This window comes from Hemiscyllium ocellatum, chromosome 29 (genome assembly GCF_020745735.1).
Source record: "Hemiscyllium ocellatum isolate sHemOce1 chromosome 29, sHemOce1.pat.X.cur, whole genome shotgun sequence".
Taxonomy (NCBI): domain Eukaryota; kingdom Metazoa; phylum Chordata; class Chondrichthyes; order Orectolobiformes; family Hemiscylliidae; genus Hemiscyllium; species Hemiscyllium ocellatum.
Window position 1 is genome coordinate 40,599,432 of NC_083429.1, and position 27,568 is coordinate 40,626,999.

At 40.7% G+C, this 27,568-nt stretch overlaps 1 protein-coding gene across 3 annotated transcripts in view; it reads right to left on the reverse strand.

Annotated features, from left to right (window-relative positions):
* LOC132829655 (uncharacterized) overlaps positions 1-21,901 on the reverse strand; it is a 112,067-nt gene extending 90,166 nt beyond the window's left edge. For 2 of the 3 annotated variants that reach the window (XM_060846993.1, XM_060846992.1), the window contains exons 1-10: positions 21,830-21,901; positions 20,853-21,009; positions 16,659-16,710; positions 14,809-14,971; positions 9,759-9,846; positions 9,616-9,669; positions 8,925-9,051; positions 2,842-2,924; positions 2,061-2,155; positions 1,336-1,398 (exon numbers count right to left, since the gene is read on the reverse strand). In XM_060846993.1, coding sequence (XP_060702976.1) covers positions 1,336-1,398; positions 2,061-2,155; positions 2,842-2,924; positions 8,925-9,051; positions 9,616-9,669; positions 9,759-9,846; positions 14,809-14,971; positions 16,659-16,710; positions 20,853-20,933 — 806 coding nt within the window. In that variant the 5' untranslated portion in view covers positions 20,934-21,009; positions 21,830-21,901. Of the gene's footprint in view, positions 1-1,335; positions 1,399-2,060; positions 2,156-2,841; positions 2,925-8,664; positions 8,703-8,924; positions 9,052-9,615; positions 9,670-9,758; positions 9,847-14,808; positions 14,972-16,658; positions 16,711-20,852; positions 21,010-21,829 lie in introns of those variants that run through there. The other variant, XM_060846994.1, reaches the window with a different exon arrangement.
* Between the last annotated feature and the right edge of the window lie 5,667 nt (positions 21,902-27,568).

Genomic DNA, 27,568 nt, shown 5'->3' on the forward strand with positions numbered 1-27,568 from the left:
AAGTCCCTCCTCCCTACCTTTTATCTTAGCCTGCTTGGCACACTCTCCTCATTCCTGAAGAACAGCTCATGCCCGAAACATCGATTCTCCTGCTCCTTGGATACTGCCTGACCTGCTGCGCTTTTCCAGCAACACATTTTCAGCCCTGACAAATGCACCTAACACTATGGGCAATTTAGCATGGCCAATTCATCTAACCTGTAATTCTTTGGATTTTGGGAGGCAACCGGAGCACCCGAAGGAAACTCACGCAGACACGGGAGAATGTGCAAACTCCACACAGATAGTTGCCCGAGGCTGGAACTGAACCCCGGTCCCTGACACTCTGAGGCAGCAATGCTAACCACTGAGTCACTGTGCCCTATTTTCATTCTTCTGGCCAAAATGGAATATTTCAGATTTATCCAAATGGCATCTAGTTGCTAGGGCCTTGCCCACTCACAACCTGCCGATATCCCTCTGCAAAATCCTTACGCTCGTTTCACAACTTACTTTTCTACTTGTGTGTCATTAGCAAATTTGACAACTATACCTTCTTTCTCTTTTTCAACTGTAATACCGGTGGTCCTAAATTAAATTATTTCCTTATAATATACCCATTGTAGTAAGATGCCACAGCTATAACTCAGTATCTAATTACAGGCAGAAAAGAAGCCTTCATGCATAAGTGCTTAGATTGACATGGTTAGCACAGTGATAATGTAATATATTCACAACTTTTTTCCACAAAACAAAATTAGGGACTGCACTTGAGTCATTCCATAAAATGAATCAGAATAGGTCTACTTGCTAGAGGATGAAGATGGAGAAGAGTGGAAACATCAGCAGTTCCTCTGAAGGGCATGCCAAGCATTCAAAACAGATGTTACAATATTGATTATATATTGGCTCATAAAAGAGGGCTTTTAATTTCCATGTTAGCAAATTCAATGAAAGTATGGTGAAAATTGTTTGAATCTTAACTTCTTGCTCAAATTCATGTCAACTGGATGACAGAGTCACTGCAAGTTGATTTACAACATTTGTCTAACACCAATCAGACACCAAAATAAGAACAATCAGAAGTTTCTGTTGTTCGAGAAGACTGGTTCTAAACTGGTTTTAAACCTAATTAGAAAGAGCAAGAACACTAGATAGCAAGTTTACTGCAGAGACATCTTGGCTGGTGCTGCTTGATAATTACACCTTATGGAGATCAGGGAAAAGTTCCTCAAATACTTCAGACCATACTTTCTAAAATATAATATCTCATCAGGTTATATCAAAACCTAAGCTTTTCAAGTGTAATGGATTATCTTGAATTAAATAATATTTAGTGAACAAGTGCAAACTTACTTGTATTGACACAACTGGAAATAGCAATAAGATCTCTTCTCATACAGCAAATGATTAAATGCACTACAACAAAATTAACACAAATCAGTTCTCCATACAGTCACGTTACAGAATGCAACAAAAATCACATTGTTCACAAATGCATAATTTGCAATAACATAAACAAATAAAACATTTGAGTGGACTGCGGGTTGTAAGTAAAAAGCATAATTTTGAGCATCTACTTTGTGTTTTATTGGACAATCAAGGCATCTTATGAAGTTACCTTTGAAAGTTGAGTCACAAAATACAAAAATAAGGAGGAAAAAGCATATGAGAGAGAAAGAGTTCCGGAGGTATCTAGATTTTCATCAGCTTCATTAGTTCAAGGAAAACATATTCAAAACTTGCTAATGCTCTATGAATGAACATTATATAGCTGAAAAAGCAACCTGGGGTAACCTGCCACAGCCTCAAGTCCTCCACTGAAATCACAAACTCATCACTTGAAAGGAAAAAGCAAAACATCAGATATTTTTATGACATTAGGCCTTCTCATCTTCAGAGTAGCAATCGTTGCTGTACAGAAGGCAACAACTGTAGGATTCCCAGATGGATAACATGAAATTAATTTGTGCACTTAGCCAGGGTACTAAAAAGCTTACAGTACTAGAATAAGGCATTAGTTTCATTTACAAGAATGTACAAACTCACTTTGTATGTGAATCCTTAATATTGAAACTTACCATACTCGTATTGCCTCATTCAAAGACTTCACTGCTGCTTCATAATGTTGCTTCTTCATATCTGATTCCCAATGCTCCTGAAATACTTTTGCTCGCTGATCATAAAGAGAGTGAAATACATTAAAAATACGAATCCTTGTTTTCTGGCAAAGCACAGAAAATGAATTCTAAATGTCTTTGCTTGCTTGGCAGCATTTTCTTATACATCACAGAATGCTGGATTTGAAAGAAAAAAATTTAAAAATTGAAGTGCAACAGATGAAACAAACAACTGAGGAGGCTTAGCTATACTTCAAATTTGTACCATCAAGATTGAAACAGTACAGGACATTAACCAAGGAATCCAAGGCTGAACAATTATTTTGTTATACAGCAAAACCTTTCATTTCAATGCTTCAGTATACATTTTTAAAATACATATTTTAACCAAAGCATGAGTTGCTTTATTAACTGCAAAGAAACTGGGATGATGAAATACGATCATTGGTACATGGTTTAGTGATACGTGCTATTGTGCTGACTGCACAGGATAGACATTGACAAGTGGCCATTTAATTGCAATGCACCTCAACACAGTATCTGTACACTATCAATATATGTTGTGTTTCAAGGAAGACTTTAAAAAAGAAGTATTCATCATCCCAAAATAACATTTTTTTTACATTTCTAATCATAGCATTCAAAAATAATTAGCTAAAACATTTTGAAATCATTGCATTTCTCTACAATTATTTTGATAAAGATTGACTTTCAAAAAAAAGGGGTCAGTTGAATCTCTTACCTCCTCTTCCTGAAAGCACTGATCTTCAAATTGCTCAAATGGATCATTATGATCAATAGAATACTGCTTTATAAGACTGAAATCTACAACAAAGAAATAAAAGATGGTGTTGTAGCTGAACTCAGGTACAGAACAAGTACGAAGTTAAATCCTGAACTGATAAATTGGAACTCAAAAGGTAAAAGAGGTAGGCATCTAGTGCAGGAGTCTTTTGTGGCTATACCCATTTCAAACAGGTATGGTGTTTTGGAAAATGTAGGGGGTGATGGATTCTCAGGGGAACGTAGCCAAGTTTCTGCTATGGAAACTGGCTCTAATGCAACGAGGGGTACATTGGCTTCCAAGAGATAATTGTGTAAGGAGATTCTCTAGTCCAAGGTACAGACAGACGTTTCTGTGGCCAGCAGCGAAAAAGCAGAATGGTGTGTTGCTTCCCCAGTGCCAGGATCAAGGATGTCTCAGAGAGGGTGCAGAATGTTCTCAAGAGGGAGAGGGGCCAGCAAGAGGTCATTATCCACACTGGAACCAACAACACAGGAAGGGAAAAAGTTAAGATTCTGAAGGGAGATTACAGAGAGTTAAGGCAGAAATTTAAAAAGGAGGTCCTCAAGAGTAGTAATATCTGGATTACTGCCACTGCTATGAGCTAGTGAGGCCAGGAATAGGAGGATAGAGCAGGTGAATGCATGGCTGAGGAGCTGGTATATGGGAGAAGAATTCACATTTTTGGACCATTGGAATCTCTTTTGGAGTACAAGTGATCTGTACAAGAAGGATGGATTGCACCTAAATTAGAAGGGGACTAATACCCTGGCAGGGAAATTTGCTCGAGCTGCTTGGGAGGATTTAAACCAGTCAGGTGGGGGGGGGGGGGGGGGAACCCAGGGAGATAGTGAAGAAAGAGATCGATCTGAGACGGGTACAGCTGAGAACAGAAGCAAGCCAAACAGTCAGGGCAAGCAGGGACAAGGTAGGACTAATAAATTAAACTGCATTTATTTCAATGCAAGGGACCTAACAAAGAAGGCAGATGAACTCAGGGCATGGTTACGAACATGGAACTGGGATATCATAGCAATTATAGAAACATGGCTCAGGGATGGACAGGACTAGTAGCTTAATGTTCCAGGATACAAATGCTACAGGAAGGATAGAAAGAGATGCAAGAGAGGAGGGGGAGTGGCATTTTTGATTGGGATAGCATTACAGTTGTACTGAGGGAGGATATTCCCAGAAATACATACAGCGAGTTATTTGGGAGGAACTGGGAAATAAACAAGAGATGATCACCTTATTGGGATTGCATTACAGATCCCCTAATAGTCAGAGGGAAATTGAGAAACAGACTTGCAAGGAGATTTCAGCTATCTGTAAGAATAATAGGGTGGTAAAAGTAGGGGATTTTAACTTTCCGAACATTGACTGGGACTGCCATAGTGTTAAAGTTTTAGATGGAGAGGAATTTGTTAAGTGCGTATTTTCTGATTCACTATGTGGATGTACCTGCTAGAGAAGGTGCAATACTTAACCTACTCTTGGGAAATAAGGCAGGGCAGGTGACTGAGTTGTCAGTGGGGGAGCACTTTGGGACCAGTGACCATAATTCTATTAGATTTAAAATAGTGATGGAAAAGGATAGACCAGATTGACAAGTTGAAGTTCTAAATTGGTGAAAGGACAATTTTGACGGTATTAGGCAAGAACTTTCAAAAGCTGACTGGGGGCAGATGTTCGCAGGTAAAGGGGCGGCTGGAAAATTGGAAGCCTTCAGAAATGAGATAACGAGAATTCAGAGAAAGTATATTCCTGTCAGGGTGAAAGAAAAGGCTGGTAGGCATAGGGAATGCTGGATGACTAAACAGATTGAGGGTTTGGTTAAGAAAAAGAAGGAAGCATATGTCAGGTATAGACAGGAGAAATCGAGTGAATCCTTACAAGAGTATAAAGAAAGTAGGAGTACACTTAAGAGGTAAATCAGGAGGACAAAACGGGAACAGGAGATAGCTCTGGCAAATAGAATTAAGGAGAATCCAAAGAGTTTTTACAAACACATTAAGTACAAAAGGCTAACTAGGGAGAGAATAGGGCCTTTCAAAGATCAGCAAGGCTGCCTTTGTGTGGAGCCGCAGAAAATAGGGGAGATACTAAATGAGTATTTTGCATCAGTATTTACTGTGGAAAAGGATATGGAAGATATAAACTGTAGGGAAATAGATAGTGACATCTTGCAAAATGTCCAGATTACAGAGGAGGAAGTGCTGGATGTCTAGAAACGGTTAAAAGTGGATAAATCCCCAGGACCTGATCAGGTGTACCCGAAAACTCTGTGGGAAGCTAGAGAAGTGATTGCTGGGCCTCTTGCTGATATATTTGTATCATCGATAGTAGCAGGTGAGGTGCCGGAAGACTGGAGGTTGGCAAACGTGGTGCCACTGTTTAAGAAGTGCGGTAAGAACAAACCAGGGAACTATAGACCAGTGAGCCTGACCTCAGTGGTGGGCAAGTTGTTGGAGGGAATCCTGAGGGAAAGGATGTACATGTATTTGTAAAGACAAGGACTGATTAGTCAACATGGCTTTATGCGTGGGAAATCATGTCTCACAAACTTGATTGAGTTTTTTGAAGAAGTAACAAAGAGGATTGATGAGGGCAGAGTTGTAGATGCGATCTATATGGACTTCAGTAAGGCATTCGACAAGGTTCCCCATTGGAGACTGATTAGCAAGGTTTGTTCTCATGGAATACAGAGAGAACTAGCCATTTGGATACAGAACTGGCTCAAAGGTAGAAGAGGGTTGTTTTTTCAGACTGGAGACCTGTGACTAGTGGAGTGCCATAAGGATCAGTACTGAGTCCTCTACTTTTTGCCATTTACATAAATGATTTGGATGCGAGCATAAGAGGTACAGTTAGTAAGTTTGCAGATGACACCAAAATTGGAGGTGTAGTGGACAACGAAGAGGGTTACCTCCGATGACAACAGGATCTTGACCAGATGGGCCAATGGCCTGAGAAGTGGCAGATGGAGTTTAATTCAGATAAATGCGAGGTGCTGCATTTTGGGAAAGCAAATCTAAGCAGGACTTATACACTTTATGGTAATGACGTAGGGAATGTTGCTGAACAAAGAAACCTTGGAGTCGCAGGTAGATAGGATAGTGAAGACAGCGTTTGGTCTGCTTTCCTTTATTGGTCAGAGTATAGAGTACAGGAGTCGGGAGGCCATGTTGCAGCTGTACAGGACATTGGTTAGGCCACTGTTGGAATATCACATGCAATTCTGGTCTCCTTCCTATCGCAAAGATATTGTGAAACTTGAAAGGGTTCAGAAAAGATTTACAAGGATGTTGCCAGGGTTGGAGGATCTGAGCTACAGGGAGAGGCTGAACAGGCTGGGACTGTTTTCCCTGTAGCGTTGGAGGCTGAGGGGTGACCTCACCGAGGTTTACAAAATTATGAGGGGCATGAATAGGGTAAACAGGCAAAGTCTTTTCCCTAATCGAAAGATATCGATTAGATTAGATTCCCTACAATGTGGAAAAAGGCCCTTCGGCCCAACCAGTCCACACCGACCCTCTGAAGAGTAACCCACCCTGACCCATTTCCCTCTGAGTAATACCCCTAACACTGTAGGCAATTTAGCATGACCAATCCACCCTAACCTGCACATCTTTGGACTGTGGGAGGAAACCGGAGTACTCAGAGAAAACCCACGCAGACACGGGGAGAATGTGGAAACTTCACACGGACAGTCACCCGAGGCTGGAATCGAACCTGGGACCCTGGTGCTGTGAGGCAGCAGTGCTGACCGCTGAGCCACCCTTAGGTATAAAAGAGACATAAGGGGCAACTTTTTCACACAGAAAGTGGTACAGGTATGGAATGAGCTGCCAGAGGAAGTGGTGGAGGCTGGTGCAATGGCAACATTTAAGAGGCATTTGGATGGGTATATGAATAGGAAGGGTTTGGAGGGATATGGGCTAGGTGCTAGCAGGTGGGACTAGATTGGGTTGGGATATCTGGTCGGCGTGGACAGGTTGGACCGAAGGGTCTGCTTCCATGCTGTACGTCTCTATGACTCTATAATAGCAAGCCCTGATGACATCAAAAGATTGAAGTATACAAATAACTGTTCTTTCGTGGACAAAATTCTAAGTTTTGAGAAAAGGAATCAAGTTTCTCATTACACACCCTTGCAGATATAAAGAGGCAAGTCTCAGAATATTCTGCTTTACAATGTATACTGTTTAATCTTAGCCTGTTGCAGAAAATTGTAATGTTCTGCTGCTGCTGAATGCATGTTTCATTAAAGAGAGGGTGCAACGTAAGAGTGTGGCAAGAGCAAACATGGAAGTACTGCTGTTAAGTCAGTCTCCATAGAGTCGTACACAATCGGCATTCTTTTAGACCCGGAAAACAAGATGGCATTCAGCACAGATCACAACAAACTGTGTGTTGTGAGAACTATTTTGATACCTAAAAAGAACCCATTCCACCAACAGAACTAACTGTGTACAGTTCAATCTTCCAGTCAAAGTTCAGTCATTGAAAAACTGACATTCATATCTGACTCTGAAGATGGTGAAATTGCCTGAATACAGTTATGTAAAATCATATCTTTAGACCATGGCTGTCAGATAAAGTCATGGATTCAATTTTTATCTGAATAATTTTTGGAGAGTTAATATGCATGTCTGAATTTGGTCAAAAAAGGACCATCACAGTGGTGATTATAATTCCTCATCAGATCACAAAAATAATTTGAATAAATAAATCAAACATAGAAAAGCCTTAAGCATTTATTCATTATCATTCATTTTCATTATTATCTGGATTAGAGGGCCTGAGCAATACCGAGAGGCTGAACTGGCTCTCTGAAGTGTCGGACGGGCTGAGGGGTGGCCTTGTAAAGGTTTATAAAATAATAAGGGGTATGTATAAGGTGAAGAGCCAAGATCTTTTTCCCAGGTTAAGTGTGTTCAAAATTAGACAGCACGGTTTTCAGTGAGAGGGGAAAGATTTAAAATGGACCTGAATGGCAACTATTTAAGTCAGAGGATGGCCCATGTATGGACAAGCTGCCAGAGGAAGTGGTGGAGGCGATTATAATTACAACATTTAAAAAGCACCTGGATGGGTACATGAATAAGAAGGCTTTAGAGTGATGTGGGGCAAATGATGGCAAATAGGACTGGATCAGTTCAGGATATGTGGTTGGCATAGACGAGTTGGACCGAAGGGTCTGTTTTCTGTGGTATATAACTATCTGTACTCTCGTAATGTAATAGATCATTAATCTCTCTGGTTTGGTTGTGGAATTTTTGGGTTTTGATCTCTGAAAAACCAAGGTCAGCTTTTGCAAGCCATCAATGAAAAGTTAGGCCAATAACGAGGGAACTGAACTTTTTACACAAATGTACATGTTAACTTTGTAATGGTACAGCTGAAAATCATTTTTCCTTCTGTTTTATAAACTAGCCACAACGAAACCAAATTATAATGTCTAAAGCATAGTCTGTTTTTGTAAACTAAACAAGATGTCCCATTTAAGCATTACAATACTAGAGGGTATTGGCTGAAGTGATACGAACTGTAAATTATTTTCTATCCCTTCACCATGTTCCACTCTGCTGTCCTCCCTTTCCTTCTTGATTTCCATGTGCAGCTATAAACCACTGGACAATGTCTAACAGGATCAAGAAACTGTAAAGCTGGCCCTAAACACTCAATCTCTTTTATACATACTAAACCAAACATTATACATCAACTGGAATATTATTTTAACAGTAGGTCAAAGGCCTACTGCCATCAAATGATGCTTACCCAAAGCACAAGTTTAACATCAGCATCCAGCCAAAAGAACGTCCTTTGCATGAATGTTTCCTGTGTTTTTTTTTCATGAACAAACATTTAATTACAAGTCCTATGAATTTGAAATATTTATCATTTAACAAAAATTAAACGCCGTTAAATCTTACCAAATTGAAAATGAGAACTTCAGCTTAGGCAATGCATACTTTAACAATAACAACAGATGCCAAGTTTTTGACAGAGAGTAATGTAACAAATCACATGGTACTCACAATGAAGACCAGTAAGAGCAAGGACTGTAGCTGCTTGCATTTTATTCCCAAAGGCCAACACCTTCAAGGCATCCCGAAAAATCGTTTGCTGCTTTACCACTTTTACTGCTTCTTCCAAAGTGCAACACTGAAAATAAACTTAACTTTAACATCTGAATTCAAATACACATATCATCTCCAAGATTCAATCAAGCACAAAATGAAAATAACTATTATTTTAAACATAATAAATTTACACAATTTCAATATATTGGAACAGATAATCTTCTGGCAGTATGCAAAAAACACTTCAGCAAGGAAGCATTTTCAGCTACATTAACCTCTGAAAAAAAGTACCTTTCACTTACTGAGACAAACCCAAAACATCCCTTTTTCTCAGTTTCAGAGGATGGTGCATCATTTTAACTTTTGTAACAAGCAGTATATTTAAATAATAAAATGTTATGAGCATAGCACACACACAATAATTCTCTTATCAATTTAGCCTTTTAAAGGACCTAACCTTTTTATGACAGAATAACATATCGTCTTGGCTTTGAGACTGGTCTGATAGTCAGTACAGCTATTGCAGTCCTTGGCATTTCTATTTAATTTTATTTCATGAATTTATTATAAATATTCATATCTAATATTGCTGTTGAGTGCTTTTTAAAAGTCAGCTTTGCAATAATAGAAAAAATTAGATTCTCACCTGGATGAGGTTTTCACCAACACGAACAAACTGTATCAGCAGTGGTCGCTTCAGCTAAAAAACAATTTGAAATTACATAAAAAGTGAGCATTCAGGAGTATGAAGAGAGAATTAGGACACTTAGATACACTTAAATTACTTACAGCATATACAAGTAAAGCCCTGTGTGCAGATTCCAGAAGATTGATTATCTTCAGTGTTTTGAGATCAAGGTCCCGCAGTTCGTCATAACTACAAGGAAAAAATGCTTTGTGAATTGTTTTCCACTGTTTCCAAAAGTCAAGATTTAACCCTTCATTCATCAACCCCCAAATGTCAGCCAAACCAGTAAGATACTGATCCTTAGCCTTTTGCATGGTTAATTCATGCTCACTAAACATAGGTAATGCTAATGATCCACACTTAAGCTCATTTATCTTCCATAGGTAAAAACAGGTGTCTCACTAAGAAAATTAATGATGATAGGTGGTTTTTGCCATATCTTTCTAACTACATAATTGGACCTGAATGGTTAATGAGCGATGATCACTATTAGAAAAAAGAAACAACATAGAAGACATTACACTTTGTAGCTGTTAGGAATAGAAACACTGTAGCCTCCAAAATGGTGAATGAGGACAAAATGAAGAGAAAATGCCAGAGAAAATTATATTTTTTTTACCTAATTTTCTTTTTGGTAAACAAGACCCCCTTTATTAAGTCTATGGATCCATAGGCACTCAAATCCCTGAGTTTCTTCATTATCAATTTTAACCGTGAGTATTAAATATGAAAGTGCGTCAGCTGAAAGCTGCATTCAATTAATATTGTAATCTCCATATTTTTAGTATAAATTTTCATTGATCTGAAAATTAAATTTTTGAAAGGTCCATTTCCTTGACACCATAAACATAATGGTTTTTCTCTTTCCTACTTAGTCTGAAAGTCATGCAGTTACACTGTAAGATATAAAGATTTGGGTGAAAACACAGTAAAGGCACCTGATTTAATGAATAATGAAAATCTATGGAAAGTTTATTAGCTATATACCAAGAAGAAATCAATAGCTTGATCGATGGAATCACATTAACAATCTATGCAACATTGACATTTTTGCTTTTATTGGATTCCAAAAATTCAGGGAGGCATTCCATGACTCAGGTGTGATGATTTGGAGATGCCGGTGTTGGACTGGGGTGTACAAAGTTAAAAATCACACAACACCAGGTTATAGTCCAAAAGGTTTAATTGGAAGCACACTAGCTTTCGGAGCGACGCTCCTTCATCAGGTGATAGTGGAGGGCTCGATCGTAACACAGAGTTTATAGCAAAAATTTACAGTGTGATGTAACTGAAATTATACATTGAAAAATTGATTGTCTGTTAAGCCTTTCATCTGTTAGAATACAGTGCTAGTCTCACTTCTTTCATGTGTAAATCATAAAACCCTTTTTTTTAAAGTTGCATTCTCGGGTTAGCTGTTAACAATGGTGATAAGCTAGACAATATGTTGAAGGTGTTAGCCCCCTGTGTTCTCTGTCTATGCCATGATGTTTAGATTGATTCTAATCTAAAAAGTGAGATAACAGAGTTTTACATAAATTCATGCAGTTTTTGAGCTCAGAGTTCTACATGAATGCATGCAGTTTTTGAGCAAAGTACAATGTAACTCTGCAAGTACAAATTCACCCCATAAAATGTGTGTGCGCATGTGGGTCTTTGTCTGTCTGTCTGTCTGGGATGGGGGTTTTGAGTGTGAGAAGGTGTGTGTATGTGTTGCAGGCAAGAATGCCCGGAGGCATGGTACATTGGGGAAACCGAGCAAAGGCTACGACAACGGATGAATGGGCACCGCACAACAATCAACAGACAGGAGGGTTCCCTCCCAGTTGGGGAACACTTCAGTGGTCCAGGACATTCAGCTTCGGACCTTGGGGTGACCATCCTCCATGGTGGACTTCAGGACAGGCAGCAGAGGAAAGTGGTCGAGCAAAGGCTGATAGCTAAGTTCGGTAACCATAGGGAGGGCCTCAACCGGAACCTTGGGTTCATGTCACATTACAGGTGATCACAATTGCACTACACATACACATAGATATTCCTACACACACACTCTCTCTCACATACACATGGACACAGGTGCACACAGACATCCACACACACCCTTATAGACACACACACTCCCACACTCACCCCCTCACAGACTTAAGACACTCTGCACTCACTATACACACAGACTTTCTCACACCCAAAACCCCCATCCCAGACAGACAGACAGAGACACAGACAGACAAAGACCCACATGCACACATATATTTTGTGGGGTGAATTTGTACTTGCAGAGTTACATTGTACTTTGCTCAAAAACTGCATGCATTCATGTAGAACTCTGAGCTCAAAAACTGCATGAATTTATGTAAAACTCTGTTATCTCACTTTTTAGATTAGAATCAATCTAAACATCATGGCATAGACAGAGAACACAGAGGGCTAACACCTTCAACATATTGTCTAGCTTATCACCATTGTTAACAGCTAACCTGAGAATGCAACTTTTAAAAAAAGGGTTTTGTGATTTACACATGAAAGAAGTGAGACTATCACTGTATTCTAACAGATGAAAGGCTTAACAGACAATCAACTTTTCAATGTATAACTTCAGTTACATCACACTGTAAATTTTTGCTATAAACTCTGTGTTACGATCAAGCCCTCCACAATCACCTGATGAAGGAGCGTCGCTCCGAAAGCTAGTGTGCTTCCAATTAAACCTGTTGGACTATAACCTGGTGTTGTGTGATTTTTAACTTTATGACTCAGGTGGTGCTTCATGATTAACTAACATGTTATTTTACAAAGCATAGTGTAAAATTGTGCAACATATTGTGTTACATATAACACCGTTCATATAAAACATTGGCCCTGAAATACAGGACTGTAGAAAAATTGAAAGGAACCTTTCCAGCCCAAATTTTTTTGGCCATTACCAACACAGCTCGTAATTATGACAAATTTCCTGTGTGCCATACGAAAGGCTTAAAAGGCTATGATGCACCTAAAATTGGCTGATTTGCAGCCAGGTTTCTAAGACACTGTTCTCTTCACTGAACACCTAATCCAAAGTGACATTCTGTAAGCGACTATCAGTTTCCTCCTTTTCAAAATAAGCTGGACTCATAACTGAAAAAAAACAAGAGTTTTGCAACTTGAAATTCAAGTGCTGCCTACTGAGTTGTATGATACAAAGATTTCTTTCAGAAGAATACAGAGAATTCAAGATTTAAATGCAACAAGAATCTCTTGAGTTAAGGAAATTCTGTCTGGCAACAGTGTTCAGCTGCAGTGTTAAAAAAAACTGAGTGTCAAGAGAGGCAGAGAGGGGAAAACATCCAGAACCTGCAGACACCCAGACACACACCTACTGTGGAGAGAAAGTCAGAAAACTCAGAAAGGTAGAAAAAAAAATCATATATGAAGGGATCCACCTTCACCTGATCAACCACTGAGTCAAAGGTCAACTGTCACTGCATAAAGAACAGCATTCCACCACTGCAAAAACCAAAAAACCAAAAAAGTGAGACATGATTATCAACACATTCCAATGTAACAAACAGCTCAAGTGCTGTATGCAGTTGGCGATAACATTGTTTTGAATGCATCCTATTTCTAACAATTAAACTTGACCATATACCGGTTTTACTGCACTATTAAAAGACAACCAGGATTTTTTTCCCAGCAACACTTTGATATGCTGCTGTCACAAAATGGCTATCACATCTTCTAACAGAACAGCTACTGGACCTATTTATGGAGCAAGGAGTTGACGGCCTCCCAAAACCCAAGGTATTAAAATGATGAATGGCAGTTGTGTAGCGAGTTCTGGTCAGCTTTTGTTTTGAATTTCAGCCCGTCTTTGGAAATTGAAATTCTGGAAGTATATGATGCTATTGAAAATTTCACTTCTTATTAAGCCAGTTGAAATTCAAGTGCAGATTATAAAAAAGTGCACGTCCTAATTGGCTTAGCTGCAGACAATTTGCTTATGTGTGCGTTCTTAAAATTAAAATTGTTAGGACCACAATAATCAGTTATTGTAAAGGGGCCTTAATTTGGAAACCATTCCACAATTTGCATTCAGATTGTCGATCTGTGCCATTCTGTCTGACTTAAGTCGGAGAGATGTACAATTAAGAAACAGACCCTTCAGTTCAAATCATCCATGTCGACCAGACATCCTAAATTAATCTAGTCCCAATTGCCAGCACTTTGGCCCATGTCCCTCTAAACCCTTCCTATTCATATACCCATTCAGATGCCTTTTAAGTACTGTGATTGCACCAACCTCCATCAACCTTCCTCTGGCAGCTCATTCCATACACACCCCACTCTGAGTGAAAACATAGCCCCTTAGGTCCCTTTTACATTTTTTCCCTCTCACCCTAAACCTATGCCCTCTAGTTCTGGACTGACCACCCCAGGGAAAAGACCTTGTCTATTTACTCTATCAATGCCCCTCATGATTTTATAAACCTCTATAAAGTCACCTAGCAGTCTCCCATGCTCCAAGGAAAACAGCTCCAGTCTATTCAACCTCTCCCTAAAGCACAAACCCTCCAACCCTGGCAACAGCCTTGTCAATCTTTTCTGAATCCTTTCACGTTTCACAACATCCTTCCAATCGGAGGGAGACTAGAATTGCACAATATTCCAAAGCGGCCAAACCAAGGTCCTGTACAGCTGCAAAATAACCTCCCAAATCCTGTACACAATGTTCTGTCCAATAAAGGAAAGCATTCCAAATGCCTTCTTCACTATCCTATCTACCTGCAACTCTACTTTCAAACAACTATGAACCTGCACGCCAAGATCCCTTTGTTCAGCAACACTCCCCAGGACCTTACCATTAAGTGTATAAGTCCTGCCCTGATTTGCCTTTCCAAAATGCAATACCTCACATTTATCGAGATTAAACTCCATCTGCCAATCCTCGGCCCATTGGCCCATCTGATCAAGATCCCAGTGTACTCTGAGGCAACCTTCTTCAATGTCCACTACACTTCCAATTTCATCTGCAAACTTATTAACTATACACTCCTATGTTCACATCCAAATCATTTATATAAATGAGGAAAAGCAGTGGACCCAGCACCGATCCTTATGCCACATCACACCTCTGAAGTTGATATCATCTGAAACTATCACTACAAAACTTACTGTTCGTGTTGGATAAGCTCTGTTTCAGCTGCCCAGTTCCTATAGCGTTCATCTGAGTGAGGTCTGCCAAAAAGAATTGGACCCAGGAGCTGAACTTTCACAATGTGACAGTACCGCTTCAAAACGGACATCCTCAGGTAACACCATCTCTTAGGAATCAACACTGAAAATGAAAACATGCATGACTTTGGTAAAACAAACTGATTTGATTCAGTAAACAAATCAAAACCTTTCAGCATGGAAAACAGACTCAGGCTAAGCAATAACAAAAATAATGGAGTTTGAATCTGAACAGCCAATAGCCTCCATTTCTATTCAAGTCATATTTTTTAGATCTTAGTGCCAATTGTAGCTTTCAAATCACATCCCTTCTTGTTCTAATAAGTTGTGCATGAAAAACAATGTTAAAGCACAGTGGGAGAAATGCAGAGAATTGTTAGGACTAAATATAAAATCGTGCATTTCGCCTGCATCCAACACATTTTTTCTGAACGCTGTCCCTCCTATTTTGCTTCAGAATGCTCACTTGGTACAATTTCTGATACAGCAGCATTTTGTGCTACAAAATTATAACGTCATTACTTCGTCTAAGTAAATTTTGAACTTAGACTATCAGAAAAATGACAAGCACAGGTCAGTTATTTTCCATCTGGTAAATGGAAGGGGAAAGTATTTGCACATTAGGTAGCAGCAACTTAAAGAAGGGTGGGCACCAAGCTGTCAGGTTTCACCGTAAATTATAAACAGAAGTGTTAGCAAAAACATTACTGCTTTGATCTCCATCATCAATACTGCACAATTTTACTGTTATAGGGAGTGTCTAGTTCTGGGCACCCCAACCCAGAGAAAGGATGTTGTCTACTTAACCTATCCCTGCCCCTCATGATTTATAAGCCTCGATAAGGTCACCCCTCAGCCTCCGATACTCCAGGGAAAACTGCCCAGCTTATTCAGCCTCTTTCTTAAGAAACAAATTAAAACCAAAATTGCCTTAAGTTATATGACGCAAAATGTTAAGTCTTCACAGGTACTGCTGGACTTGCTGAGTGTAACTGGCACTTTGTTTTTATTTCAGATTTCCAACAACTGCAATATTTTTGAAATTTCATTTCAGATATCTACAATAACATCTCTTATTTCTTAATGGCACTGAGAGTGCACCTACACTACTTTGAATGCAATGGCTCAAAAGGCACATTCTCACGGATAATCAGGGATGTGCACAGGCAAATAGGGCGGCACGGTGACTCAGTGGTGAGCACTGCTGCCAGGGACCTGGGTCCGATTTCAGCCTCAGGCGACTGTCTGAGTGGAGTTTGCACATTCTCCCCGTGTCTGCGTGGATTTCCTCTTCCTCCCACAGTTCAAAAATGTGCAGGTTAGGTAAATGGCCATGCTAAATTGCCCAGAGTATTCAGGGGTGTATAGGTTAAGCACATTAGTCAGGGGTAAAATGTAAGGTGGGGAATAGGTCTGGGTGGGTTACTCTACAGAGGGTTGGTGGAGACTTGTTGGGCTGAAGGGCCTGTTTCCACACTGTAGGGATTCTATGAAGAATTCCTTCATGATCCTTTGGTGGCCAGACCTCCAGGGCTCAGGAGGCATGCTAAACTACATCTTAGGAAATTCCTTTCATTTGGAGAAGTAACTAGTCCTTTCTGGCGTATTAAAGGCACCAATTCACAATCTTTAATGTCACTGCTACTTCAGTGCAGTGTCTACTTCTTCTGCAATCTTTAATTGAATCACTTACCAAACACATCTTAAAAATTAGAGCTTCCTTTCATTTTTGGACTATGTTAACTGCACAGCAACCAATCTCTTCTCTCAAAATTATGTAGGTTTCTTACCTTCATAGCTTAGCTGTGGTGGATCGATTGGAGGAAACCATGGTTTCAAATCCTGCAATTATGATTAAGCAAAAGTTGATATTCACACAACCAAAACAAATTAAGTTGATAAGAAATATAAAATAACCATCACATTGTCTTTGCAATAAATAGCCACTGTTTCCCTGGCTGGAGAATCTGCAACAAGGGATCACAGTGTTGGGAAAACGGCTCACTATTAGAAACTGAAATGAGGAAAAGAGTCTTCATTCAGGGTGTTGAGAATCTTTGGAAATCATAGAGCAGATGAATGCATGGCTGAGAAGCTGGTGTATGGGAGAAGGATTCACATTTTTGGATCATTGGAAGCTCTTTTTGGGTAGAAGTGACCTGTACAAGAAGGACGGATTGCACCTAAATTGGAAGAGGACTAATATCCTGGCAGGGAAATTTGCTAGAACTGCTTGGGAGGATTTAAACTAGTAAGGTGGGGGGATGGGACCCAGGGAGATAGTGAGGAAAGAAATCGATCTGTGACGGGTAAAGCTGAGAACAGAAGTGAGTCAAACAGTCAGGGCAGGCAGGGACAAGGTAGGACTAATAAATTACAGTGCATTTATTTCAATGCAAGGGGCCGAACAGGGAAGGCAGATGAACTCAGGGCATGATGAGGAACATGGGACTGGGATATCATAGCAATTATGGAATCATGGCTCAGGAATGGTCAGGACTGGCAGCTTAATATTCCAGGATACAAATGCTACAGGAAGGATAGAGAGGAAGGCAAGAGAGGAGGGGGAGTGGCTTTTTTGATAAGGGATAGCATTACAACTGTGCTGAGGAAGGATATTCCCTGAAATACATACAGGGAAGCTATTTGGGTGGAACTGAGAAATAAGAAAGGGATGATCACCTTATTGGGATTGTATTATAGACCTCTCAATAGTCAGAGGGAAATTGAGAAACAAACTTGTAAGGAGATCTCAGCTATCTGTAAGAATAATAGGGTAGTTATAGTAGGGGATTTTAACTTTCCAAACATTGACTGGGACTGCCATAGTGTTAAAGGTTTAGATGGAGAGGAATTTCTTAAGTGTGTACAAGACAATTTTGTGATTCAGTATGTGGATGCACCTACTAGAGAAGGTGCAAAACTTGACCTACTCTTGGGAAATAAGGCAGGGCAGGTGACTGAGGTGTCAGTGGGGAATCAATTTGGGGCCAGTGACCATAATTCTTTTTGTTTTAAAATAGTGATGGAAAAGGATAGACCAGATCTAAAAACTGAAGTTCTAAATTGGAGAAAGGCCAATTTTGACGGTATTAGGCAAGAACTTTCAAAAGCTGATTGGAAGCAGATGTTCGCAGGTAAAGGGACGGCTGGAAAATGGGAATCCTTCAGAAATGAGATAACAAGAATCCAGAGAAAGTATATTCTTGTCAGGGTGAAAGGGAAGGCTGGTAGGTATAGGGAATGCTGGATGACTAAAGAAATTGAGGATTTGGTTAAGAAAAAGAAGGAAGTATACGACAGGTATAGACAGGATAGATCGACTGAATCCTGAGCAGAGTATAAAGAGAGTAGAAGTATACTCAAGAGGGAAATCAGGAGGGCAAAACGGGAATACGAGATAGCTCTGGCAAACAGAATTAAGGAGAATCCAAAGGGTTTTTTTACAAATATATTAAGAACAAAAGGGTAACTAGGGAGAAAATAGGGCCCCTCAAAGATCAGCAAGGTGGCCTTTGTGTGGAGCCACAGAAGATGGGGGAGATATTAAATGACTATTTGCATCAGTATTTATTGTGGAAAAGGATATGGAAGATATAGACTGTAGGGAAATAGATAGTGACATCTTTCAAAATGTCCAGATTGCAGAGGAGGAAGTACTGGATGTTTTGAAACATAAAAGGTGGATAAATCCCCAGTATCATCAATCGTCACAGGTGTTGGTGTCGGAAGACTGGAGGTTGGCAAACGTGGTGTCACTGTTTAAGAAGGGCGGTAAAGACAAGCCAGGGCACTATAGACCGGTGAGCCTGACCTCGGTGGTGGGCAAGTTGTTGGAGGGAATCCTGAGGGACAGGATGTACATGTATTTGGAAAGGCAAGGACTGGTGCTTTAGCCTCTTTGTATTGCAGCTCCGTTAAAGGCAACATGCCATTAACCTTTTTGAATACTTACTCTATATGTGCAATGGCTTTTACAGATGTGTACAAACAGACAGCAAATACTTGTTCCTCTGTAGTTCCTAGTCTTTTGCCATTAAAGTATTCTGGCATCTTTCTAGGATACAAACCAAACCACCCTTTCCAACTGAATTCCATCTGCAATAACTTTGTCTGTTTAATTCAACTATTCACACTTTTTTATAACTTGCAACACCCATCCGACATAACTTTGCATCATCAAGTGTGGAGGCAAATAAAGTAAATCCCATTGTGTTTGTTAATGGGTGCACGTTTTAAATATAACTTATGACATTCTAAACATATACATGTTTTTAATGAAAATGAAAAGAAAATAACCCACCACTTGCCCACTGATTTTAAAGCATGGGAACATACATGCAAGAATTAACACAAAATAACTTCTGCAGCATGATCTTATGCTTCCCATTATTTCATTTTAATTGCAGTTTAAAGCATTTGCATACCTCAGTTGGCAAATACAAACATGCACTGAGATCCACTGCACCATGTCCAGGTCATATAATTTCCTTCAAAGTCCAGTCAGTTAGAAATTACGTATTGTCATTCTGCACTGTATAACTCTATGCGCAACTATATGTAAAAGGGTTTCACTCATCCATTTGAGGCCATCGTTTTTTAATGCCATGAAATCTCGCAACAGCTTTTGAACGGACTGTTCCTGCCCTGCCCAATGGAAAAATAATTTCGGCTTCCCACGTGCATTAGCACAATAAATATTGCTTTTGAATGCATCTAAAATGTTTTTAGCAAGTAAAATAACTTTCTACAACAAGTTTCAACATGTTCTTTACAAATAGTAATAGTTTACTTCAATTAAACTTAAATTATTCAGTTTTCCATAAAAATCATGTTCAAAGAAACTACAAATCTGCACTGAACTGGAAGGTAGTTTGAAACCAGTAGCAAGGAAACAGGTTCAGAGTGTGTGGGCAACATATTTATCCAAATAATAGGAATGAGACTTCATTCACCCACTGGATGAGTCACTGTCAAGACATAACTTTTACAGTAAGGTATCAGCGGACAGGACGCTATAGCCAGAGCTCATCCGCTCTGCCCGTACTTTATATTTTTTCTATCCCTCTTTTCTTCCCTTGTATCAGCCTTGGACACCTGGCCCTGGTCTCCAACTCCTCGCCTCTAAAACAAGGTTGGCAGTCCGAAGTGAGGTCAGCGGTCGGAAGTGGGGACACCAAAAACCAGCAGCCCAGTGCGAAACGGAGGCAGTGGCCCGGCACAGAGCATGGTGTTATGGGCCAGTGCGGAGCCAACAGCCAGTGGTCAGACTATGTGGAGGCCAGCTGCACTGGCCTGCTGCAGGGTGCTCGAGAGAGACTGACATGTTTATCTTTTGAACTTGCTTCATTTTTTCTGACCTATGGTTATACAGCGCACAGCTGCAATGTAACTTTGTTTCTTCACATTTCTCTATTCTGTAACTAACGAACGTACTCAGGCACTCGGTACGCAACACTGCACTGTGTGTTGGTCAGATTGTTATGATGTAACTAATCTGTAACTGAAGCTGTACCGAGATACCTTTGTACCTAAGATGGCCCTGTAAGTGGTGACTGATAAACTTTTCGGTTTATCCATTTGACAATAAAGTTAATTCATTCATATATTCTTGGTTGGCCTTTATTAACATTTTCAAAAAAAGTGACTGAATCAAGATTCTTTTATAACATTACCAAAGTTGATTTTATATTTGTACTCCGATCTATATGAAAAAACATTTTTGAAAAAGTATTTTTGATGACTGGAGGAGAGAAAGATGGAAAATGCATTTTACAAGCTATTATCCTGTTCACTTGAACCACTGTCCCTATCTATTAAGAACAAACGATGTTGTTCTGATGTTGTTGGATAACAAGAAACTTATTATTGTGCATTGTTAGTATTGTGCTCTTTGAAAAAACTATGTTAAAATACCTGTGACTGAACATAAATTTTATCCACATGCCAAAAATATTGAATTATTTTCTTGCAGAGAGACATACCTCATCAGAGGAAACTATATCTGGCAAGTCACTTGAATCAGATGTAGTACAGCCATCACTATCCCAAATCTCATGTTCCATAACTGTGTTCTAAGAATGGCAATAATCAAAAGTAGACATCTATGATTTACAGCACCTTCGGTCATCCAATTCCCTCCTATGTGAACAAAATAAAGAATTGATCAGAACTTGAACTATATTATTAAATCTCATGCAAGCAATTCATTTATGGCAATAAAAATAAAACATTGTATGGCAGATGTTGGAAGTTGGAAACAAAAACAAAGTGTCAGAGAAATTCAGGTCTGGCAGTGTCTGTGGAGAAACAGTTGTAACATTGGGGCCAATATGGAGTTCTGAAGAAGAGTATTTGAAATGTTAACTCTGTTTCTCTCTCCAAAGATGCTACCAGACCTGTTGCGTTTCTCCAGCACTTTGTTTTTAATTCCTTTATGACACTGGCCTTGCATTATACAGCACAATAATGAGAATGCTCAACGGGGAAACAGCATTCAGATAAAAGGATGCAACGATAAAATACCAACCCATCCCCAAAATGAACATAATTAGGTGAGCGTGAGGGTGTGTAAATGGCACGGAGGCCGAAATTATTAGCAACACAGGGAGAATGTTTTACTTTTCCAAAGCCAGTGGCTTGTCAGAGGAACCCAAGGGTGGAATGTTTGGAGTTGCTCTCGTTTTGAGACACATCTTTATGGCTTTGACATCAAATTTTCAGCAGGAGTGAGTTGTGCATTTGTATTACATCCTTTGGGTGGGGTGAGAGGCAAAGCTGAAGGTTTCTGGAAGTGTGTGTATCTTAGCCCCACACCATGCATGCCCTGCTCCTTCCTCCATGGGGCTGAGACGGTCCAAACTTTGTGCAGATTGATCTCGGGACAACCTCCAACAAAAACAGACAACTACACCCCCCCTGTCCGTCATATCGAAAACAAAACCCTCCTTCATCTTCTCACTTTAAGCTGGCAAGATTGCAAAGCCGTAACGATTTCCATCCACCCCGAACTTTCCTTTGTTTGTTTATTTCTTTTTCAACCTCAAAGAGACAATAAACAATTACCGAGCCCCTGGACACAAACACTTCTCAAACTCACCAGCTAGTGGACAGACAACAAAATGGTGGCCAGGCCCCTCCCGCAGATCTCGCGAGAAACGGCCAGAATCTCATCGCAAAGCACATCGGGAGTTGTAGTTCTACCGGTGTATCCACATGGCAAGAATCCCATGAAATATGATGCAGTCTGCTGTATGCAACACTTAGCTTCCCCCATCACCACCACTGGTTTTATTTTCTTTGCACATGGCAGTCTTCATTTTTATTCTTACATTTGCTTGAGCATTCTGTAGTTCCTCCTCTTGACTAGTTTAAGGGGTTCCCGAAAAGGGTAACTGGACCAAAAACATGAAGCCTGCTTTCTCTCTGCAGAGGCTGTGAGACCTGCTGAGTTTTTCCAACAATTCCTTTTTTGTTGTTGTAGGTTAGTGGGTTGATTGGCTGGTTTGCGATGTCGAGTAATGCCAACGTTGTGGGTTCAATTTCCATACTGGCTGAGGTTATCATGAAGGTCTCTGCTTCTCAGCATTTCCTCTTGCCTGAGGTATGGTGACCCTCAGGTTAAACCACTGCCAGTCATCTTTGTCTAAAAGAGCAGCCCTCTTTTGGGAGGATATTGGTGATTTTACCTTGACCAGCCTACCTCTCCTCGTTCTATAGTCAAGTGACCTAAGATTTAGCATAGCCAATTCATCTGCCTGCACATCTTTGGATTGTGGGAGGAAACTAGAGCACCCACACAAAACCCACACAGACAGTCATCTGAGGCAGGGATCAAACCCAGGTTCCTAACACTGTGAGGCAGTAGTGCTAACCACTGAGCCGCTGTGCTGCCCCAGCTTCTGCAGTCATCACTTTCTCCATAATAGAGTCCACCTGGTCAGGTCCCAGGGATTTATTCACCTTAATGCATTTTATGATGTCCAGCACCTCCTCCTCATAAAGATGTACAGCATGGAAACAGACCCTTCAGTCCAACCCGTCCACGCCGCCCAGATATCCCAACCCAATCTAGTCCCACCTGCCAGAAGCCAGCCCGTATCCCTCCAAACCTTTCCTAATCATATAGCCAACCAAATGTCTCTTAAATATTGCAAATGTACCAGCCTTCACCACATCCTCTGGCAGCTCATTTCATACACATACCACCCTCTGTGTGAAAAGGTTGCCCCTAAGGTCCCTTTTATATCTTTCCCCTCTTACCCTAAACCTGTGCCCTCTAGTTCTGGACTCCCTGACCCCAGGGAAAAGACTTTGCCTATTTACCCTATCCATATCCCTCATAATTTTGTAAACCTCTATAAGGTCACCCCTCAGCCTCCGACGCCCTAGGGACAACAGCCACAGCCTGTTCAGCCTCTCCCTCCAACCCTGACAACATCCTTGTAAATCTTTTCTGAACTATTTCAAATTTCACAACATCTTTCAGATAGGAAGGAGACCAGAATTGCACGCAATATTCCAACAGTGGCCTAACCAATGTCCTGTACAGCTGCAACATGACCTCCCAACTCCTGTACTCAATACTCTGGCCAATAAAAGAAAGCATACCAAATGCCTTCTTCACTATCCTATCTATCTGCGACACCACTTTCAAGGAGCTATGAACCTGCACTCCAAGGTCTCTTTGTTCAGCAACACTCCCTAGGACCTTACCATTAAGTGTATAAGTCCTGCTAAGATTTGCTTTCCCAAAATGCAGCACCTCACATCTATCTGAATTAAACTCCATCTGCCACTTATCAGTCCATTGGCCCATCTGGTCCAGATCCTGTTGTAATCTGATATAACCGTCTTCGTTGTCCATTACACCTCCAATTTTGGTGTCATCTCAAACTTACTAACTGTACCTCTTATGCTCGCATCCAAATCATTTATGTAAATGACAAAAAGTAGAGGACCCAGCACTGATCCTTGTGGCACACCACTAGTCACAGGCCTCCAGTCTTCTAGCTTTGAGCCAGTTCTGTATCCAAATGGCTAGTTCTCCCTGTATTCCGCGAGATCTAACCTTGCTAATCGGTCTCCCATGGGGAACCTTGTCGAACGCCTTACTGAAGTCCACATTGATCACATCTACCACTCTGCCCTCATCACTCCTCTTTGTTACTTCCTCAAGAAACTGAAACAAGTTTGTGAGATATGACTTCTCACGCACAAACCCATGTTGACTATCCCGAATCAGTCCTTGCCTTTATAAATACATGTACATCTGTTCCTCAGGATTCCCTCCAACAACTTGCCTACCACTGAGGTCAGGCTCACCGGTCTATAGTTCTCTGGCTTGTCTTTACCGCCCTTCTTAAACAGTGACACCACGTTTGCCAACTTCCAGTCTTCCAGCACCTCACCTGTAACTATCGATGATACAAATATCTCAGCAAGAGGCCCAGCAATCACTTCTCTAGCTTCCCAAGGAGTTCTCGGGTACACCTGATCAGACATCCAACACTTTCCCCTCTGTAATTTGAACATTTTGCAAGATGTCATCATCTATTTCCCCACAATCATTATCTTCCATATCCTTTTCCACAGTAAATACTGATGCAAAATACTCATTTAGTGTCTCCCCCATTTTCTGTGGCTCCACACAAAGGCCGCCTTGCTGATCTTTGAGGGGCCCTATTCTTTCCTTAGTTACCCTTTTGTCCTTAATATATTTGTAAAAACTGTTTGGATTCTCCTTAATTCTATTTGCCAAAGTTATCTCATGTTCAATTTTTACTCTCCTGATTTCCCTCTTAAGTATACTCCTACTTCCTTCATACTCTAAGGATTCACATGATCTATCCTGTCTATACCTTACATACACTTCCTTCTTTTTCTTAACCAAATCCTCAATTTCTTTAGTCAGTCAGCATTCCCTATACCTACCAGCCTTCCCTTTCACCCTGACAGAAATATACTTTCTCTGGATTCTTGTTATCTCATTTCTGAAGGCTTCCCATTTTCCAGCCGTCCCTTTACCTGCAAACATCTGCCTCCAATCAGCTTTTGAAAGTTCTTGCCTAATACCATCAAACTTGTCCTTTCTCCAATTTACAACTTCAACTTTTAGATCTGGTTTATCCTTTTCCAGCACAATTTTAAAACAAATAGAATTATGGTCACTGGCCCCAAAGTGCTCCCCCACTGACACCCCAGTCACCTGCCCTGCCTTATTTCCCAAGAGTAGGTCAAGTTTTGCAACTTCTCTAGTAGGTGCATCCACATACTGAATCAGAGCATTGTCTTGTACGCACTTAACAAATTCCTCTCCATCTAAACCTTAAACACTATGGCAGTCCCAGTCAATGTTTGGAAAGTTAAAATCCCCTACCTTAACTACCCTATTATTCTTACAGATAGCTGAGATCTCCTTACAAGTTTGTTTCTCAATTTCCCTTTGACTATTAGGTGTCTATAATACCATCCCAATAAGGTGATCATCCCTTTCTTATTTCTCAGTTCCACCCTAATAACTTCCCTGGATGTATTTCCGGGAATATCCTCTATCAGCACAGTTGTAATGCTATCCCTTATCAAAAATGCCACTTCCCCCTCCTCTCTTGTCTCCCTTTCTATCCTTCCTGTAGCATTTGTATCCTGGAACATTAAGCTGCCAGTCCTGCCCATCCCTGAGCCATGTGTCTGTAATTGCTATGATATCCCAGTCCCATGTTCCTACCATGCCCTGAGTTCAACTGCCTTCCCTGTTAGGCCCCTTGCATTGAAATAAATGCGCTGTAATTTATTAGTCCTACCTTGTCCCTGCCTGCCCTGACTGTTTGATTCACTTCTGTTCTCAACTGTACCAGTCACAGGTTGATCTCTTTCTTCACTATCTCCCTGGGTTGCACCCCCCCCCCCCCCAACCTCCCTCCCCCTTATAGTTTAAATCCTCCCAAGCAGTTCATGAAAATTTCCCTACCAGTATATTAGTCCCCTTCCAATTTAGGTGCAATCCGTCCTTCTTGTACAGGTCACTTCTACCCCAAAAGAGATTCCAATGATCGAAAAGTGTGAATCCTTCTCCCATACACCAGCTCCTCAGCCATGCATTCATCTGCTCTATCCTCCTATTCCTGCCCTCACTACTTCATAGCACCGGGAGTAATCCAGATATTACTACCCTTGAGGACCTCCTTTTTAAATTTCTGCCTAACTCTCTGTAATCTCCCTTCTAAATCTCAATCTTTTCCCATCCTATATCGTTGGTTCCAATGCGGACAATGACTTCTTGCTGGCCCCTTTCCCCCATGAGAACATTCCGCACCCTCTCTGAGACATCCTTGATCCTGGCACCAGGGAAACAACACACCATTCTGCTTTTTTCTCTGCTGGCCACTGAAATGCCTGTCTGTACCTCGAACTACAGAATCCCCTAACACAATTGATCTCTTGGAAGCCAACGTATTCCCTGTTGCATTATAGCCAGTCTCGGTACCAGAAACTTGGCTGTTCGTGCTACGTACCCCTGAGAATCCATCACCCCCTACATTTTCCTAAACAGCACGCCTGTTTGAAATGGGTATATCCACAAAGACTCCTGCCCTAGCTGCCTACCTCTCTCACCTTCCTGGAGTTACCCCATCTATGTGACTGTATCTGAGACTTTCACCCCTTCCTATAACTGCCATCCATCACATACTGTTGCTGTTGCAAATTCCTCATCACTTCTATCTGTCTCTCCAACCGATCCACTCGATCTGATAAGATTCGCATCCAACAGCATTTATGGCAGATATAATCTGCAGTAACCCTTAAACTCTCTTTAAACTCCCACATCTGACAAGAAGTACATATCACTGCAAAGGCCATTTTTGCTCCTTCACAATCTACAGACCCAGAAAATAACGCCGTCTTATTCCTCTACAAAACACTGCACCAGGTTAAAATAAGAGCTATGGCTTATATTTTAATTTTAATCAAGAGACGTATCCCAAAAGCCATCTAATCAAGAAAGAATCCACTGTACTCACTAATACAGCCTTTCTCTTGGATAGACTTAAAACAACAATTAACTTATCTGATTCTGCGTTGTGAACTTCGCCCAAAACAGTTCCTCCCAGATTAGTTGTGAAATTCACTGTTTGTTAATTTTCCCAGATGCACTCCGATGTCCAGTGACACATGAATTCAAAAACAGCAAAGGCGGTAACTGTGCAGGTTGTTTCTCTCTCTCTCTCTCTCTCGCACTGTCCTCACCATGTGCTTCCTTTGTCTGCTCTCCTCCCTTTTACAACTGCTGTTGCTTTGATTGTTTTTTCCCGAAGTTCTAAAGCAATGCAACAGCACATAAAACAGTAATTGCTGCTCCTGGAATTCGAGGAAATCACCTCCAACACCTAAAATACCTCAAAAAAAGGAGCAGCTCTTACAGCCAGAAATTCTTCCTGTCCTCCATCTTGGATTACCCAGAAACCTCCTCTGTGATTTGACATTTTTCATGGTGTCAATATTTATTTCACCTACTTCTCTAGCTTCCATATCGTTCTCCACAGTTAACACTGATGCAAAATACTCGTTTAGTATCTCCCCCATCTCCTGCGATTTCGTGCATAAATGGTCTTGCTGATCTTTAAGCAGCCCTATTGTCTCCCTAGTTACTCTTCTTTCCTTAATGTAGAACTCCTCTGGATTCTCCATAACCCTATTTGCC